The sequence below is a fragment of the Alligator mississippiensis genome, chromosome 1, assembly GCF_030867095.1.
Source record: "Alligator mississippiensis isolate rAllMis1 chromosome 1, rAllMis1, whole genome shotgun sequence".
Taxonomy (NCBI): domain Eukaryota; kingdom Metazoa; phylum Chordata; order Crocodylia; family Alligatoridae; genus Alligator; species Alligator mississippiensis.
This window is the reverse complement of record NC_081824.1, coordinates 47,673,473-47,694,105: the sequence shown is the minus strand read 5'-3', so window position 1 is coordinate 47,694,105 and position 20,633 is coordinate 47,673,473. Positions and strand designations below refer to the sequence as shown.

The 20,633-nt window shown below is 44.2% G+C and overlaps 1 protein-coding gene across 2 annotated transcripts in view; it reads right to left on the bottom strand.

The window, feature by feature from the left end:
- The window catches only part of AGPAT5 (1-acylglycerol-3-phosphate O-acyltransferase 5), a 105,727-nt gene that overhangs the window by 60,546 nt on the left and 24,548 nt on the right, over positions 1 to 20,633 (bottom strand). For both annotated transcript variants that reach the window (XM_006262403.4, XM_019488433.2), the window contains exons 2-4: positions 16,600 to 16,669; positions 12,593 to 12,708; positions 2,793 to 2,882 (exon numbers count right to left, since the gene is read on the bottom strand). In XM_006262403.4, the coding sequence (XP_006262465.2) occupies positions 2,793 to 2,882; positions 12,593 to 12,708; positions 16,600 to 16,669 (276 nt within the window). The remainder of the gene's footprint in view (positions 1 to 2,792; positions 2,883 to 12,592; positions 12,709 to 16,599; positions 16,670 to 20,633) is intronic.

Sequence of the window (20,633 nt, the reverse complement as noted above, 5' to 3'; positions counted from 1 at the left end):
ACTGTGCAGTACTCCTAAATCTGCATTAATTTCACAGCTTTATTCATACTTCCATTACTAAGAGTCTCACATTCATTTGAAAATGATTTCACTGAAAACAGCCTCATACATTCCTTCACCAAAATCCTAGCTCAGGCTGTTGGCAGATGTTCAGGCAGCTGTGCAATTGGGGTCTGATAAATGTTATGCCCCATCTCCAAAAATCACATGACTGGCCATACCAGACTTGCATGGCAGATCTTGTGATTTTGGAGATGACGCACAAAATTCCCCAAATCCTAACTGGCCACCAGAGTTGCCCCATGGCAATCCCAATTGTCAGGACTGGGTAGGAGGCAGCCCTGGGTCCCAAACAGCCTGGGAGGCTTACTGCCTTGCCTTGCTACCCCCAAGGGAGCTGCACAGCATGACAGCAAATCTGTCAGGTGACGTGGAGTCTTGGGGTCTCTGCCTGGTTCTAGACCCAGGGCTGCCCTGTCCTCATGACAACAACCAGCTGATTGTCACCATCTGGATGGAACAGCCTGGGGTATGGGACATGCCACATGTTCAAGTTATGGTGCCATAAACATATTAATCACAACCTAAACATAACGTTTACTAGGGCCCTTAAGGATAATTCCACCCATTATGACTGTTTACAATGAGTAGCTGTTACTCATGTAATAAAAGTTTGCAAATTCAGACTCCTGAGCGGGTAGGAGGGGACAGTCAATTTTTCATACTCCCAAAATAGCCCAATTCTTCTGTATGCTTTGACTTTTCTGTCCCAATCCAGCAACACAAATTTGCTAAAAACCCAGTTTACATGAAATAGTACATCTCACCCTTGATTTCCTAATATCAGATTAAATAAATTTAGTTGGCTACATGTTTGGAACCCCCAGGTTCAACTGGGGAAAAAAAAAAACATCTTTAGAAGAAAAGCTTTTCAGAGTTACTTCTATTTGCAAATTGATATAAAATCCTAGTGTGAAAATACTGTGGTGGAGAGGATTAATTTACTATCTTGAAAGTGCCTCTTTAATGGATCACTCCCTTTAATTATATTATGTCTTAAATTTTCTATATATTATGCTAATGTTTGCATTTATAAAATCAGATTTAAGTCAACTTTCAAAAGATGAAGTGAGAAATAGGTATCTGGCTACACATGCTTTTTGGCCTTCAATACAAAAAGTTATCCAATACAGCAGTACATAGACTGACTGCCATTATTTTTAAGTTGGAAATAAATGTATTCCCAATACTCCCAGCTGTAGGCATATGGACACAACCCAGAGATCAAACCAATATCTTAAACATATCTTGCCATAACTAAGTAAGATAAAATCATAAACAGACAGAAAGGTTGTAGCCAGGGCATCAAAAAATGTGTCCATTAGGCTAGGGGAGAGGAAAATTCTGATTCAAATGCCCTCCACTTAAAACAAATGCCCTCCTTGCCCAAGTATTCTAATCCAAGGTTTAAGCAAAAATGTCATCACTATGACAGAGGAGGGACAATTTCATAGGAATTTGGGGATTAGTGGAATTTGCTTTTCATTGGTTTTTAACAGCTAGACAATCACAAAATGTTGAGACATTTTTGCATGCAAGATGAAGAACGATTCTTTCTGAAAATGTATAGTGAGAAATAAGCTATTTACAGGAAGAGATAATTAGCCATGTCAGACTAAAATCAGGGTGGACTTGCACCTTTTCAACTAATAAACTTATTTAAAACCAGAATACAATACTTTTAATTTGAAAGTAAAAAATAAGCCATTTGTCCTGTTCATGGGCATCTTCATGACTGAGTTATCTGAAATTTGGTTATCAAACTGTATCACCTTTCACATATCAGCCAAAAATCTACAGCAAGACTGTCAGATATCCGAGTGCCATAATTTAAATTTTATACATACATACACAGACAGAGACAGAGACTTAAAACACCATTTCAATACTAAGCCCTAACTCAGAACAATCAATCTCAAAACGCAGTTTTTAATAATGAAGTATACTGAGGTCAAAGACCAAATTATCTTTATTATGGCTTCAGCTTTAAAAAGGTATGCTGTGGTTAATACAACGAATGCCTTAAAAACTATAAATGTAATTTTAAATTAATAAATTTAACATTATATATCAAGAGTTACCAAATAGTTTTTCATGCATCAAGCCAACACAACAGAAAACCACTGAGCCACAGACTGTAGAGGGAGTCATGAGAAAAGTCACTTGTCAGCACTTGTCATTTTCAAACAAACAATCAAATAAAATCAAGAGATAATTTTTATCTGTAGCAAAAAGTTACTGATCTTTCAAATGTCATTTGCATTAAAAGTGATTAATCATCACAATGACCAATTAACAATAGTAAAGAATTAAGAATGGTTCCTACCTTTTAAGAGACCAAACTAATTTGATTCACAGAGAAGGTAAAAAGTTATATCAAGCTTTATTACTGCAGGCAAAATGCCTTTTTGAAATACAGGGAACACTGACACTGGCTGTTTCATAAAGGAAATTCAGTTAGTGCACATATAATTGCAAGGTTTAAGTAGATAAGAAAATTTTGACAATTAATTTCTTATATAATATAAACTTTAAATTAGTTCAAAGCTATCGGTGACTAAATAGGGATAATGTCTTAATCCGGAATAGTCTGTAAAATACTTAAAGAAAACAAGCTTGTGGGTGCTTGATTTATCTAATACCTACAAATTAGATGACTAAATTGCTCTGTTGTAGTCAATTCCAATTAGAAAGATCAATAAAATAAAGTGGAAAAAAAAGTGTGGACTTACGGGAGTCTCAGTTTTCACCTGGGCCTGCAGCTTGTCTCTCATTTCTTTTTCATTGAATTTGGCACTTCGTTTTACATACACTCCTCCATGCTAACATAAAAAAATAAAAAGTATTTAATATTTATTACACACTGTAGCACATAAAATGATATTTGTATTCAGATGCAATTTTAGGTTTCATAGCGATGGATTATTAAGAAATATCTCCAGAGGGAGAAAATTATCAGACCACATGCAGTAAACATTTTCTCCTTGGATAAAAAAGCGCTTACAACAATTTTGCATCTTCATGTGCAAGATGAAATCTTTAAAAACTTTATATAGAAATGAGAAGTGTTATATATACAGATTGCAATGCCACCAAACACAATCAGAAAGCATCTGAACCATTTTGTTTAACGGTGTTAAATATGTAATTAAAATGACAGCACTGGAACTGACACAGGTTTCTGCAACAAAAACATTTAGCTGAACTCATAGGGCATGTCCATGCATTCAAGCACATGTGCTTGCAGCAGCTCAAATAGAAGTGGTGCAAATTTGAGCTGGGGCTTTTTGCCTCGGTGCACGTGCTCAGACATGCACTTCAGTGTGGAACAAATTGTGCCACTTGTGGCAAAATAACCCTGCCTGGCTCTTCCCGGATCTGCAGCCAGGGGGAGCTAGAGCCTGGGGGCCAGCACCTGTGCTGTCCCCAGCAGTACAAAAAGCTGCCCTGTCCTTACCCCATCCATACAAAAACCTGCCCTGGCAAGCAGCTCAGGGCTACTCGCTCTCTGGAGCTTCTGGGTCTCAGCCACTTGGTACCTGGGGACACTACTTCTTGTGCCAGCTGGACTGCTGCAGTAGCATCCCAAATCCATTTTTTAAAATATCCCCAAATCCATGTTTTTCCACAATGAACACAAAAGACCTTTACACACACACACACACACACACACACACACACACACAGTAATCAGTTAAGCAATGTTTTATTGGTATATTTACAAGGTTAAAGCAGTGTGGAAGTCTACCAGTGTCTCTACATCATGATAAAATAAATTCTAAATACCTATATGTGTTGATGTGTACTTTTGGTTTTCTTTGCACATGATGGGTGTGTGATGGAGGGATGTGGTGTTTGCAGGAAGAGGATGGGAAGGAGTGTGGGGGAAGGCGGGTGGGTGTGTGTGGAGGGATGTGGGTTGGTGTGTGGGTAGGTGTGAGGCAATTGCTGGGGGGGGACTGTGGGTGTGGGGGACCTTGTGGGGGTGCTGCTCAGAAGGGGTGGGTCCCCTGGCCCTCACAGGGTGCAGCCCCCCACACTGCACATGGAATGTCCCCCCCGCACAGGGCCCCAGCTCCCCACTGGAGGGCCACAGCCCCTATCCCCCCCAGGGCCCCAGCTTCCCCTGGAGGGCCCCAGGCCGACCGCCCAGGTTACCAGGCACCCTGGAGGGTCCCAGCCCCCCCCCCACCCAGGCCCATAACTTACCTTTAGCAGCAACAGTGGGAGTGGGGTGCTCTGAGCCATGGCGGCAAGACCCGGTGCAGCACACGGGAAACGCACGCTGGACCCAGCTGGGTCCTGGGGCCTCTCTGCTGCCGGGCTGGGCCCTTGGTGGCAGGACCTGCCACCTTCGGGGCCCCTCTGCCGCTGGGCGGGCTGGGCCCTTGGTGGCAGGACCTAGTGCGGTGTGCGGGGACTGCATGCCAGACCTAGCTGGGTCCTGTCGGCCCTGGGGTCCCTCTGTCACCCGATCAGGCCAGGCCCTTGGTGGCAGGACCTGGCAAAGCACGTGGTCCCCGTGTGCCAGGCCCAGCCACCCTCGGGGTCCCTGCACCGCCTGGCCTGGCCGGGCCCAGGGCTGGTGCGTGGTCCCCGCACGCTGCACCAGGTCCCATTGCCCTAGGCCCAGCCCGGCCAGGCGGCGCAGGGGCCTCAAGGGCGGTAGGACCTGGCTGGGCAGCGATCGGGAGGGTCTGGGGGGCTGACAGGAGGAGGGGCTGGGCAGAGCAGGGATGTGCTCCCCCCCATGGTCCCCTCCCCCCACCTCCAGCCCCCCCTGGCCCCTTACTCACCGGCACTTGAGCCCTGGTGCTGAACACACGGCCTCACTGGCCGCGTGTTTCAGCACCAGGGCAAGAAGCCAACCATGGAGATGCTCTGGCAGCGAGGCCTCAGGGCACAGTCCAGGATGGTGCCCTGCCCTGCTCTTTTTTGTTTTGTTTTTTTTAGATCCCTGGATATCAAAGGGGTTTGAGGCGGGGCAAGAGGCACATGCACTCTCGTCTGGACGCACCCATAAAGGGCACATACAGACATTACACTTAAACTGATCTAAGTGAACACAGATCAATCTTAACCTGCAACTATGCGGAAGTTAGATGCACATATAGCAGTCTAAAAATGGCACAAATGATCTAAAATAGACCTCATTCAAGGTACATGCTATTGAGATCAATTCAGGTTAGACTGATGTATCAAGTTTGGGTATTGTTCCAAAAGTATTAAAACTAACACAGCTCCTCAAGTGGGTGAAGTTACTCATGTGCACAAGTATTTGCAAGACAAAGTTTTCAAGACTGGTTCTTCTTTGTAAATAAAAACAAGACAAATACTATCCATCTAATAGTGCAAAGATGTATGTAAAGAGGTAGTGTATCTTGTTGAAGTAGTCATGGCTGATCACACAACACTATTGTGTACCCTCAACAAGAAAAGTGTAAAAGCCTGGTAATTAAAAGAGCTAGATGTTATGACCAGGGATCCTGGTTTTCTCCGAAAAAAAAACCCCTGCAAATTCTCCAATTAAAAAAAACCCCGCAAATTCTCTGACAAAAAACACGCAATCCATGATTAAAATGAAACACCACTTTATAGTATACTTTAAAATTGTAAATAGATTGTGTCAAATTGATACGTGTGTGTATAAATATTTATATTTAAATAAATATATACACATATATAAAAAAATACACACACACACACGTATCAATTGAATACGATCTATTTACAATTTTCAAGCAATCTGGAAGCCTACCAGTGCCTCAATCACTATAATAAAATGCCCTTTACTCCTCACCTGCACAACCCCCAAAGCCCTGCTGGTGCCTCTTGTCCCCCACCCAAACCCCCTGTCCCCCCCCAGCCCTGCTGGAGGGAGCCCCCAGCTGCCAGGGCTATGGGGCCAGGGACTCGGATGCACAGCTCCCTGCCTTATGCAGCAGCGCCCAAGACTCAGCTGCCGCCCGCTCCCCTCGCCCATGGGTGGCTCAGCTGGAGCGAAGCCCATGGTGGGGTGAGGGCCAGATCCCCACTGCTGCACCCCAGGACAATGCAGGGCTGTCCTGAGCAGGCACAGGCAAGCTCCATGTGGGCTGCAAACGGCTGCAGCACAGGGCGCTGGCCCCGGGGCGGTAGAGGGGCCACTTCTCCCCTGCGCTCAGCATCAGCTCGTTCTCTGCCAGTGAGCAGGGGGTTGGGGCTGCGTGCAGCCCCCTTGCCTGTACTGCAGAGCTGCGGGGGCACTGAGAATGAGCGGGTGGAAGAGCCAGCAGGAGCATGGGGCCCACATTGGTGTCCCAGAGCCAGCACTGGCAGGGTCCAGAGCAGGGTGGCAGGGGTACGGGGTCCTGGCTGGCAGAGGATCTATGGAGCCAGGCCAGCTTCCCCCTCCCCCTGCTAGGCAGGGGCTTCTGGCTGCAAGGGTGGGGCTGGGTGGGGCCTGCTGTTGCAAGAGTCTGCCGGGGCTTTCCCTAGATCCTACTGCCCCTGGCTCCTATCATCTCTGACAGGAACCAGAGACAGATTAATATTAAATTTTCTAAATTTTTTTTAGGGGCCCCGTGGGCCAGATAGAATGGCCTAATGGGCCAAATCTGGCCCGTGGGCTGTATTTTGCCCACCCCTGCAATATATATACACACCCCAATATATACACATTATAGATGTATAGTTTATTATACAATTATATCTATTACTTCATTTAAAAATATATTTTTGCATGCTACATGTTAAAATCTGTTCTCTTAATTTTTCCTCATTGTTTTGGCTTGTTATTTTAAGGCTGGCCATAAGAACAGTATTAGGGTGCTGATAATACTTTAAAACAAACAAACAAACTGAATAGATTTACCAACCCCTCCCACCAAAAATCCACTTATTTTGACTTCGCAAACATCACCTTCTTTGATTGTTATTACTGTTATCCAGGTGCTTTGCAGCCCTGAAGCTGGAGGAAAAAAATGCCCTTTTTGTTTCTGACACAAAGTCTGAAAAAAAATATTCCTCCTTTTTGTTTACACTAGAAAGTTGTGCCCATCTCTTCCCCTGAAGGGCATTATGCTGACCAGAAAAAGAAGTGCCTTCAAGCTGTGGTAAATCAGTGTATAAAAGAGCATGGGCCCCACATGAGAGACCAAATTCCTTTAGCTAGCAATATCTGTAAGATTTCACATGTACAATGTACCTCCTTATGTAAAGGGATAAAGGGAGGCAGGCTTGTGATCTGACCTCAGCTCCCTTACAACTCAAAGCCTATAATAGCTGAGGATTTTCAATATGGAGATGGAAGATCCCTATTGAACACAACCTCAGAGAACCAAATTATTGCTCAAAGTTATTACAATGCTTATTTTTTATTCTTCTGTCTCCTTTCTGTAGCTAATCAAACAGAATTCCCCTGGACGGTTGGCTTAGGAATCACAGCTGATCAGCTAAATCAGGACTGTAATACTGCTGCTCCAAACTTGGCATCTGCTCTGGCTGCTGCGCCAAGAGTATAACGTTTAACATATGTTAGTAGGTTGCTCCAAAAGGCTGTTCTATAAATCAGAGATTATCACTTTTCTAACATAGGTCAATGTCTCTTGCACTGTACTTGAGTGTACCTTGATGCTTAGAGGGAGAGACTCACCTGCTAATTAGTATAATTTAAATGTACTGAATAATATGCTCAGAGGAAGTCACCTGACTTTTCAATGGTCAAACAGGAGTGGGAATTCTGTCTGTGTTAGCATCAAGTTTTGGAACCATCTAGAGTACATAGTTTCTTTTCTCCAAAGCAGTTTTAAAAGACTGCTGTAGTGACTGACTAGCGCAAATGGGATTCTGATACTGCTTTGTGATACAGCTCTTGCACTTGCTGACATGACCTGTGACTGTCAATCATCCAGCAAGAAACCATGCCATGTGATATGGCCACTATAGGTCTGGGCCTTACTCTGAGATAGATTTCTGGGCCAGAAAGTGCCTGGGAGAACTTGGCATCTGTAGAAGGTCCGACAAAGTCATCTTCATCTTAAGCAGTCCAAGTAAATTCAAAAGTAGATTAGCACTAATAGTCAAATTCTATTCAAATACCTTTCTTTGGGAATAGAGTTGCAGTACATTAGGGAAGCTAAATGATTTTACTGTGCTAGGTAGCATTATGTGGAGAGGGATTAAATTCCAGAAACAGAAGATGGGTAGCCACACAGATGGAAGAGGTTATGTGTTTCTCTCCCACTTTGCACACTCACCTTTCTACCTTCCAAGAAGACATTTCACTAATAGCATGTGCAGAGGAATACATGGCTTATATCAGGGGTGGGCAAGCATTTGGGCCCATGGGCCACATAGGGAGTGTTGGTGAGCTGTTGCAGGTTGGGGTCAGCACCCCCTAGGCTCCAGCCCTGCACTGTCATCACCCCAAGATCTTGGCCCTAGGCCCAGATGCAGCTCCCCGCCTGCCAGTAGCCCCATCCCATCCACCTGCCCACACGAGCCCTGGCCAGTCTCCATGGAAACCCTGGGTCTGCTGGGCAGTGACAGCATGGGACCAGGGGCCACAGCAAGACCCCAATCTGCTCCCCACATGCTGCTGGTCATGGAACTTATGCCCACTGCAGGGCTGTGCAGGCAGCTGAACACGGCTCTGCCTCAACTCCAGCTCCACACTGTCACTGCCTTGCAATCCTGCCCTCACTTGCCCATCCCGCTCCCAAACACTGCTCCCTGCCCACCTGAGGCCCCATCCCAGCCACCTGGCCACGCACCCTGCAGTAGATACAATATGGATGGGCTGGGGTGCCCAGGCAGTGGGTCCAGGTCTGGCAACAGCAGCTGCCAGACAAAGTCATTGCCACTGCCGCTGGAGCTGCCAGGAAGTGAGTCCAGCTGTTGCACCTCCCTAAGCCCACTGTGGGCCTGAGGGCATTGGGAGTGGCCACATGCACCACAGCCCAGACTGCCCCCTGTGTAGATGGGAGCAAGGTAGGTGGGAGCAAGGGACCCACCATGGGCCAGACAAAAATCCTTCAGTGGGCCAGATCTGACCTGCAGGCCATATTTTGCTCATCCCTGGCTTATACTCTCCAAAAAACACAGAAAAAAGAAGGCACTAAGAAGTCAATAGTACATCAACTCCTCACTGAATGTTCTGTCACCTAGCCTATTTCAGAGTAAGTAGCCAGTTGTAAAATGACTATCTGGCTAATGAAGCATGTGGACTGACAGAGGACCAAAAGGAGCATAAGTTGGCGAGCTAGCTCAGCCAGTTGGAACAGTGCTTATAACCCCAAGGCCCTGGGTTTGCTCCACACCCTGTTCACAGGCACAAGTCTGATTGCTGTTGGCCAGGGATCCAAGACGCTGGAGCCACAGGGTGCAGACAGAAATGACAGTTTGTCACGTGACTGGGCACCTGTAGTGCTTTATAGTCATGCCCTGACAGAAGTGCATGGCTGTAGAGCGCTTTAAAAATGCCTGATCACATGGCAATCTGAACCCTCACTGTCCTTAACTTCTGTCAGCATGCACTGGGAGCAGGGCAGAGCTGATGTAGCTTCATCTTCAGAATGGGAGGGGGAGAAGCCAGGGGAGGGAGTCCCATCTGGGGTTTGCCCAGCCTGTGCTGGAGGGTTGGTAAATCCCGGACCAAATTCCCTCCATTCCCTTCCCCTGTCCCATTCTTAAGACAGCGCTGGAGCTGGGAGGGGGAAGGCAGGGCTGGGGGAGACCGACTGCAGGCTTGCAGCTGCTCCAAACTGCAGCTTGATTCCCCAACCCGCAGACTCAATAGCAAATGTCTGCTGGGTCCAGGGGATCACTGTAACTCATGGCACTTCCTGCACAGCACCACAAGTTACAGTGGGGAGTGCACATCTCTCAGCACCCACAGATACTGTCAACTCTGTCACATCCACATTGTCTCTACTGTCTTCTCCTCCTCTTCTCCTTGTCTGTCCACTTCATTAGACTACAACAGTGGAGAAGAACATCAACTCTGCACAATCAGAGAAGAGCTCTGTTATTTTTACCACAGCATGTTTTCATACAGAAGGGAGAAGTGAACCACAATTTTCATCACCTGTTACTACTTCTACAGAAACAGAAGTCTCACTTCCTCAGTCAGAACTCCCTGGTTAAATGAACTGCTGCTTTCTAGCAGAACTGATTCAGCACAGCCAGAGACACAGAATAGCAATAGCAAGAGATCACCAAGTGACCTGTAGGCCACATACTGTGTGAAATGTGACCTGAATTCAGTCATGGATACCAAAATCACTGACTTACAGGTCTTCAAGTCAACTACAAGTCTCCCAGTACTGCTCAACATCTGCAGGAATTTGGGGAAATGCAGTAATACCCCTTCCTTTCTAGCAGACCTTAAACTCCCTTCCATAATTACCGGGGGCGACAAAATGTTGCACACACTTATAATGGTACATGCTAAAAAGGTGCAGTCCCTGTTGTGTCAGTTTTGTCTTATTCACTTATAAAACTGGTTCGCTTGTACATCTTAGGTAAATATATATGCAAAAATACCTAAGCAAAGAATGAATATAACATCTGCACAATTAAATAATAGCTCCTGTGCTCTTTATGTTACATCTCATTTGCACAATACATACTGGCTACTGACTCCAGTGATGCACAACTGGGGGGCAGAGGGGACAAACAAGAAAGCAAGAGAAAAAGGAACAAAAATATTCCACGATGGTGTATCTATTATTCTCACCTGTGGTCAACCGCACAGGTACATAATTTGAAGCTTAGCAGTCAACACAGACCACCATGAAACAAAAGACACACCTGCATGTAAGATCAGCTGGTTAATCTTTACATATATCCTAAATGTTTTCCACTCTAGCCCCTACATTCTCTGCTTAGATAGCTGAACAGAGTCAATTAAATTTTGATATAAAAGACAGGAAAAACCGTTTTGGGTGGATCACCCAAAAATATTAAGGCCAGCTTTACATGCACAGTGATATTTTAACCTACAAAACAATCCTGTGCCACTGCAGATGAAATAAGGAGCTCCTTTATTTGTTTCTATTAGAAACCTGTTTCCCAAAAAGGAATTGATTATGAAGTCATACATAATTGAAATTCCCAAATTTTGTAACGTTTCTACCATATTTACTTTTAAACAAGAGATCAAAACGTACATGTTTTTCTCAAGACAGATTTCTGGAAGTACTGTTTTTATATTTTCAAATTGTTTCCTCTGTACTTTTCAAACTTTTTTTCTCAGGCAACAATGAATTGTGTTTACAAATATGTTTCCTCTGTGCCTGAATTCTGCTTTACTGGATAACCAGAATACGTATATTCCAAAACAGGATGTTTACCCGAGGCAGGGAATATAAATTCCATGAGTATTCCGTAATTATGTGTCATTGGAAATTTTTAGTGGAGTGTAAGTGACATCACTAACAGAGCATCAACAGGAAGAACAGGAAGTGTTTTATGTTTTTGCAGTGTTTGGTGTGATAAAGACAATAAAAAATACCTATTAACTTCTGTTACAGTCCTGCTGTGTCCCTTCTCAGTAATTTAAGCACATTTTTCTTAAATACACGTGCACTCTCCATTGTCTGAGAACTGCTTTACACTTGTGTTACTGAATCAGTCATATACCCATCTCATTCTATTATATGCCTCTAATAGCAAACTACTTTGGGGCATGGAGACTAAATAGGTTTGAGTAAATACGTATGATCTGTAAAAGTGTAGCTATTCAGATTAGTTTCCACAGGGACAGTCTTTTAAAGTCAGTATAATATTAAGGAAACTGAGCACAGGATATTCCAGAGAGTAGCAGTGATTTTCCAAAATCTTGGAAACATGTTAACACCTAAAGATAGTGACTGGAATAGATATCCTGATTGTCAGTACTTTTTTTTAAAGGAAGAATTTGGCCACCATAAACATGGTAACTATTTGCAAGGGCAAACTGTGGTACTATTTCCATACAACACATTTTCAGCAGCCCTTTAATATTAGGCAGGAATGGCAAAATGGCTATAAGGACTGGGGAGGAAATGGAAGAGGAAAAGGTCATTGTCTTCACAAAACACAGCCTCCCAAGGAAGCATCATTACTATGGTTGCGCCTGATTATTTAGAGGGGAGGCAGACAAGTAAAGAAGCTAGTTGAATAGTACATTCCCCTCCGATGCAGAAAGTGCTTGGGAGTTAAAACCTGTTCCAAGCAGCATTGAATTCTACCACCCCAGGAACTTCAGCTATTTACGCAGAGACTGCCAGCAAATGACAGTACAGAAGCCATGAGGTTTAGGTTGGTAAGAACATCTATCCAGAAATACTACACTTTAACTGGCGTCACAGGATGTATGCTGATCTCATGAAGCCTCTTGTTTAAGGAGGCTCATGCCTAGTCTGCAGTGGCAACAGTGTGCTTCACAACATGGGTAAAAGAAAATCCTCCTCCTTCCTTTTTTGAATGAGCGTTAGAAATACGTGGCAAAGAGGACCACATAATTTGTGTTTCACCCGTAAATAATAAGGAAAAAAATAGATGAAGTTACCTGTGAGAAATACCACCCATACAAGGGCAGCCATTTTAACCCATCTTTCAAAACATATCGTACGTGTCCAAGAGCATTCTGTCTGATTGCCAACATGTCTGCAATGATCCAGTCAACTGAAAAGACAAAAGCCCAAACAGTTTAATTACATTAAGTCTCAGCTTACCCAGAGAAAACAAATGCTTCTGAAATAGTAACTGTGATTCTCACAAGAAGAATTTATCCAGCACTACAAAGTTACATCACAAGACAACTTATAATCATATTGATTCTATTCCAGCATTTCTTTTAAAAAGAGATTTTAAATTCACACATCTCTATATGGGATACTAGTTCAAGTTGTAAAAGGCACTACAACATATTAAAATTCTTAAAAAGGTCTATTGAACTTTTTGTTTCTTTGCTGTTGAAATTCTGCACCAAAAAGGTTACTTGAAGCACGCTTACCTGATACAGAATGTAATGTGCACATGTGTACATGTCAGTGCACAAATTAAGTCTTATTTGAAACTTTGCTATTATATCTATTTCCCCCACAGCAACTTCTTACATAACCAAGAATGTCATCAAGTGTCTGCTTTCTTCAATCTCATTTAAATATGTTTACTATTACAGAGCCAGGCATTTTAAAAGGGGTTCTGCCTGGTTTCCAGTTTTCCTTGAACAATTAAAAGTTCAGTTTGTGGTAACTAGGCATTTAATTTTATGATTTATGACAAAAAGGCCTACCAGATGCATTGAATATATTAGGAAAATGTTTCACCTTATTTATTTTCTTTACTATATACATGTTCTTCCTCTGATCCTATAATTTCTCCTATTTAATACCCCTATTTAAACCTGCATGATTTCCCTATTCCCTATCCCAACACTCTTGGCATTCAGTTTTCCATCCTTTATGATTCTTAGGAGATACACTGTTGAACGATTTCAAAAGGACTCTTATTATTTTAGATCAACTCCAAACTTAAAAGAATTTAACTGGACGTTTTAAAAAGAGATGTAGGGTATGCTGATATGGCCAACTCCAAACGGACTAATTAGCCAGAACAGAGAGCCAAATTAACACAGCATTACTGCATCCAGGACCTAAGTTGGTACAAGAAAGAAGGTGGTAGATCAGAATGTATTTGGGTAAAGATAAAAGGTGAAAGATACAGCACCAACATAATGGTGGGGATTTATTACAGAACACCAAGTCAGAAAGAAGAGATAGATAAAGCACTCTTTAAAGAGGTAAAAAAATTATCCAAGAGTTGAGATGGTACTGACAGAAGATTTCAATTTTCTGGGTAACTGCTGGAAGAATCATACAGCCAAACAAAGTTTTGAGCATGTTCCTAACTTGTGTAAAGAACAACTTTCTGTTCCAGAAATCTCAGGATACAACTAAGCGATTATCTATCTTGGATCTTGTACTGGTGTAAGATGTGAAGGTGTTGGGAAACTTGGGAAGAAATGATCACAACATGAAAGAATTTATGATCCTGACACTGGGAAAGCATGAGGACAGCAGAAATAAGACCCTGGACTTAAAAAAAACCCATGGATTTCAGCTGACATAAGACGCTAGTAGGCATGGTGCTATGGGAAGGCATGGTGCTATGGGAAGGATAAAGGTGCCCAGAAGGACTGGAAGCTTCTAAAGAACAGTGTTAGAAGCCCAACAAGATGCTCCAACACAACGGAGCACAAGAATAACAAGGGACCAATGTGGTTGCATAAGTAGCTTCTAGGATACCTCAAATGTAAAAGGAAAGTATAGGGGCAATGCAATGGAAAGATGGGAAGCTCACCAAGGAAGCATACCAGGAAAAAGCAAGAAGTTGCAAGGATCAAATTAGGAATGCAAAAGTAAAGTTAAAATGGCAGGAGGTTTTTAGCCAAGTCCTACAGGAATTTGTCCTGGGACCAGTGTTATTCAGTGTTTATTAAAGATTTTGATGCTGGATAGTTTCTTGAACAAATCCGCAGAAGACAAAACTAGGAAGGACTGTGAACACAGTGGAGGGCAGGAACGCAACTCAGAAGGCTCTTGACAGATTGGAAAGTTGCGCTGGAAACAAAAGGATAAAGGTCAATGCTGACAAAAATAAGGTGCTACATCTCAGGAAAAATAATCAAAAGCACAAATAAATGATGGGTGACACCTGGCTGGATGGCAGTTCTATGGCAAAGGATCTAGGAGCCTTGACATATCACACTCTCCATACGAGTCTGCAGCGCGATGCAGATGCACAAAAGCTGAACATGATTTTGAGATGCATCAATAGAAATACAAGGTGCATAGCACAAGAGGTGATAAAGCCTCTTTACCTGGCACTGATTAAGCCTCATCTAGAGTATTGTGTATAGTACTGGGCTCCATATTAAAAAAAAGACACGGAGAAGTTAGAGAGGGTGAGAGGCTGGGATACAAGAGTGATAAAGGGCTTGGAAGGCAAGGAGAGAGGTTGAAGGAAATAGGTGTGTTCAGCTTACAGAAAATGCACTTAAGACTGATCAAGAATCAGGGCAATTCACTCCCTGAGGCTACAGGAGAACAGGCACAGCCTGCAGTAAGCCTGGATCAGTGTCCCAGGCCTTCTAGTCATAGTAGGGCAAATCAGAGCAAGCAATGCCCTAAGGCCGTAGGCAACAACCCCACCTGCTCTAGCCTTCCTGCAATCCTCTGTCTGGGCAAAGACTGAGATACTTGGCTCCTGCCCCCGTGTGCTTCCTGGCTTTCTCTTACCAGATCTCTGGTTTTAACTCCTAGCTCCTGATTTCAGTTTGGCTCCTGACATATCCTAACTCGTGATTTTGTTCCTCATTCCAGGTCTTATGTCTGGCATATCCTGACTCTCTGGGAACCCAGTTCCTGGACTTGGCCCATCTCTCAGGTAGCCACCCCCAACCAGCCATGCCCCAAACCCTCACACAGAGAGCAGAACACGGAGCAATGGTTTGAAGGTGAAGCACATTAGGTTTAGACTGAATATCCGGAAAAATGTCTTCACTATTGAAACAGTGGAGGCAGTGGAATAGATTGATAACTTTTGTAAAGTATACCGACTGAGGCAAGCATTATCTCCATTCTAAACTAAACTAAACCTTAATTCTTGGTGAGAATTACAGGTACCCTCCATTCAAAGAAAAGCAGACATAAGGGGAAGTAACTTAGCTGAGTTCAGTCCAGCCACCATATAATGAACAGCAATTTAGGGAAATCAGGAAGGGCTGCAGCACAAGCCAGCTCTCTTGCCTGCTTTAGGGTTAGAGTCCTAATGCTGCAGTGGGACATGCATGTGCCCCAGCACTGCACGCAGGGCAGTTTTACTTGGTTGCAGCATTGTCACACCTTCAAGCTGTGGCACCCCACTTGAGAACTATTGATTTAAGGTTCTAAAATATCTGATTTACATATTATAGACTGTACATAAAGGAGCAAATTCTACAACAAATGCCTTCAATACGTAGGAACTTTATGTTGTGCTAAACACAATCATATGCAAAGACATTGCAGAATCAGCTTCAGAGACACAAAATCAATTTGTGTATGTTGATTTTGATGTGCGGCCGATATTTAACTTGCTTCACTTTAGCCAATGATACAATATTTCTTGTAAGACATTTGGGTAATAAGAAAGTGGTTATAAAAATGCACATAAATTTCTGTTAGAACATATGTAAGCTGACCTTGAAAACAACCTATTATCTCAAATCAGAATCAACACATTTGTATAAGCAATAGAATGAAAATTTTAAAATCTTTCTCTGGCTCATAGTAAGGAGCTGAAAAATATAAATGCTTCCTTCCAATGGCATTTTCCAAATAGCTTGTTTCAAAGAAGATTCTTAAAGAGATAAACAGTGCTACAAAGATTAAGATAAAATAAATAAATGTCCATCTTCTCTCCAAACTCACAACTGCAGAAGCAGTAAAATTATTTACTTTAAATAGCAGCCATAATCTAAGTTGTTGTCTATCTTTCTGTAAGGGCAAGTGTACAAAATGAGATACTAACCTGTACACTGATGATTTGATATATATACCATATTTTCTTTATTTTTTGGCAGATCCCCATATATTATCACCTGAAAAGAAATACAATATTACTTTATGTTAATATCATGTTAAATTAGCTCCACTAATTGAAGTAAACTCAGATTCATCAAGACTCATTGTCAGGGCCTGTGGCCAGTCAGGCTGAGCCCTTGAGCTTCTACACCTGACCTTGATCCCTGGCTAATGCGACTGCCCCAGTTCCCTGTAACTGGACTGGCTGCCGAGAGCACTGCTCAGCCTTTTTAGCACACCTGAAGCTTCAGGCAGCAGGCATTCCTTGACAGGAAACTCAGTGTGCTCTGGCAAGTCTTGCTCTCTCTGGGTCTCCTAGCTCTCGACTCGGCTTTGGCTTTCCCTGACTCTGCTCTTGGATCCTTCCTGAAACCGTGGCCGGCTCTCCGATTCTCCTGGCTTCTGACCTTAGCCTGCACCTGAACTACGTCTCTTGGGTCTCCCCTCTGCTGACCCAGACCCCAACTTGATGCCCTGGTTATCTGCACCCCCACCCAGCTGACCTCCTCACTGCCATTCAGGGGCCAATCTGCAGGCCTGGCTGCCTACGTCCCGCCTGAACTCCGCATTCATCATATTCATTAATGAAGAAAACTTTATTATTTGAGGCTCTTGTACATAAAGGTCTATACACATAAGTCCATATGATCATAATTTGAGACCACTAGATCAGCTAGTCTGAGCTCTTGCATCTCAAGGCCATCAAGTTTAACCTGTTTACCAGTGAACTGAGCTTCTTTCTTCCAGAAAGATAACCTCTCTTTATTTGAAAACATCAAGAAATGGAAAATCTACCACACCTCGTACTTAGTTGTTCCATTAATTGATAACACAGAGAGAAAATGTGTGCCTTGTTTCCAATTTGAATTTGGCTTCGGTTTTCAGCTTTTTATGCCTTTCTCTCTCAGGTTAAAAGAGCCATTTTAATACACTGTACTTTCTCCCCATGAAGGTATTTATCTACTGGAATCAGGTCACTGCTCATGACTTGTACACATGGAGATACTAGAGAATGCTGATTCAAGGTCAAGTAAAATTAATCAAATTAAGGCTACTCAAATTCTGAATAAAAACCATCTACATGAGTTTAAATTCACATCTGCAGTAACTGAGAGTTATTTTTCCTGAGAGTTCCCCATATCTGCATTTAAAGTCACTGTTTTCCAGGATACAGTCTTTCATTCTGTAGGTACAGGCTTTATTCCTTGCTCCTACATACATACAACTTTGTCTTTGACTGTATTAAAACACACAGTTGTTTGAACTGGCCCAATTTACCAAACAAGCTGGATTTATCTGTATGCTGACCCTGTCCTTGTCATTACTTAACACTTTGCCAATGCTTGTGTCATCTGCCAGTGACCACTTCCAGACCACTGATGAAAATATTGAATAGCATCAGGTCCATTAATAATTCCATTGGACCCTACTAGAAACATTCCTCTCAGATAATAATTAGGGGTGCACCCTAAGATAGAGATTTTGGGGCCAATACCGGTGGCCGATTTTTAACGAGCCATATCAGCTGATACTGATTGCCAATATGTGGTCTGGTAGCATGGAGAGCAGTATCCAACTGGCAAATCTGTTGTGGAGGAAGGGGCAAGGGGGGAGGGAAGGGGTGTACGTGTGGGGGGGGCAGACCAAGGCACCCACGGTGAAGGATGAGTGGGGCAGGGGCAGGCACTGCCCAGCTGGGGTAGGGCACAGGACGGAACCTTGGCTTGTCTGGGGGCCACGAGGGGTTGTGGCTCCTGCCACTGCAGGCACCCCAGGAGGGTATGAGGGGGGCGTGTGCCCCTGGATCTGTGTGCAGAGTGAGGGCAGGCTGTCGCTGCAGGCTGGAGCCAAGATAGCTTTGGGCTCTTCCTGGCAGGGGCACTGGGCCAGGGCTGCGCTCAGGACAGGTGACGGTAGCGCTGCTATGGGGGGGACTATGGCAAATTTTGAGGTCGTTGCAGCTCCCTTGTAACTCCCTTTCCAGTACCATTACCGCCTGCTCTGAGCACAGTCTGGCACAGCCCCCTGCCAGGAAGAACTCGGTGCAGCCCCTGGCCCAGCCTGCAGCAGCACCCCGCCCTCGCTCTACACGAAGATCCAGGGGCACGCGCCCCCCTTGCTCTCGGGGGTACATGCAGCAGTGGGAGCCATCCCCTTCCCCGTGCCCCTCAGACAAGGTGCTCGCGGCTCCAACCCACGCCCCTCCCTGGCTGTGCACCGCCTAAGCCAGCCCCACTCCCTCCCTCACTGCAGGAGCCCCTATCTGCCCCCCCCCCCCAAACCAGCCAGATGCTGTTGTCCACATTGCCGGGCTGCACTCCTGGCACCTGCTGCTGTGCTGCAGCTGCGCATGTGCACAGGGCATTTATTGGTGACATTATCAGCCAAAAAAAGCTGACTGCCGATTGCCAATACTGTCAATTTTCCTTATTCATAGATGTTAGGGTCAGAAGGGACCTCAATAGATCATCGAGTCCGACCCCCTGCATAGGCAGGAAAGAGTGCTGGGTCTAGATGACCCCAGCTAGATGGTTATCTAACCTCCTCTTGAAGACCCCCAGGGTAGGGGAGAGCACCACCTTCCTTGGGAGCCCGTTCCAGACCTTGGCCACTTGAACTGTGACGAAGTTCTTCCTAATGTCCAATCTAAATCTGCTCTCTGCTAGCTTGTGGCCATTATTTCTTGTAACCCCCGGGGGCGCCTTGGTGAATAAAACCTCACCAATTCCCTTCTGTGCCCCCGTGATGAACTTATAGGCAGCCACAAGGTCGCCTCTCAACCTTCTCTTGCGGAGGCTGAAAAGGTCCAGTTTCTCTAGTGTCTCCTCGTAGGGCTTGGTCTGCAGGCCCTTGACCATACAAGTGGCCCTTCTCTGGACCCTCTCCAGGTTATCCGCATCCCTCTTGAAGTGCGGTGCCCAGAATAGCACACAGTATTCCAACTGCGGTCTGACCAGCGCCCGATAGAGGGGAAATATCACCTCTTTGGATTTATTCGTCATGCATCTGCTGATGCATGATAAAGTGCCATTAGCTTTTCTGATGGCTTCGTCACGCTGCCGACTCATGTTCATCTTGGAGTCCACTAGGACTCCAAGATCCCTTTCCACTTCTGTGCCCCCCAGCAGGTCATTTCCTAGGCAGTAGGTGTGCTGGACATTTTTCCTCCCTAGGTGCAGCACTTTGCATTTCTCCTTGTTGAGAAATGTTGAGATTATATCAGTGCCGAACCAATATGGGACCTATGTATTGGTGCACCTCTAATAATAATCCCTGAGCTACTGCCTCCATGGTTTTTGTTAGCCACTCAAAAATCCATTCAGTGCATTTTTATTTATGTGTAGAGCTATTAGTTTTTTAAAAGCAGAATCCTGGTGTTGCACTAAAGCAAACAGCTTACAAAAGTATATTATACCCATGCAGGTCTCTATCAGCTAAATTTCATCTCAAAATTAAATCAAATTTATTTTGCTAAGACTTTTTTTCCATAAAACAAAGTGGACTGGCAGGAGGTTAGACTCGATGACCTCTTGGGCCTATTTTTCTATTATTTTGTCTTAGATTAACCAGTCTGCAGTTACTCGGGTCATCTGATTTACCCTTCTCCAATACTGGCACTACACTAGCACTCTTTCAGCTTCTGAAATTTTCCTGATACTTCAAAATTTGTTACAAGTTAACATTGGCAAGCTACTGATCTCCTCAGCCAACTCATTTAGCCTCAAGTGAAAGTTATATGGGTATCCCAATGTTTACATATGTTTATCCCCAGCAGATGCTGAGATCAAATCAGTCAGCAGACAACTATGGGCAAAAGTAATTTGCCTCACTGAAGAAATACATGTAAGGATACACAACAGCAAAAAATTACCTTAAGAAAAGTGTTTGTCCGGCACATGGCTCAGCATCTGGTAATTTGGAGTACCACCAGAGCCTAAGTATGGCTTTTAAATGGCTTTAGTGCCATACTTGTAAATTACC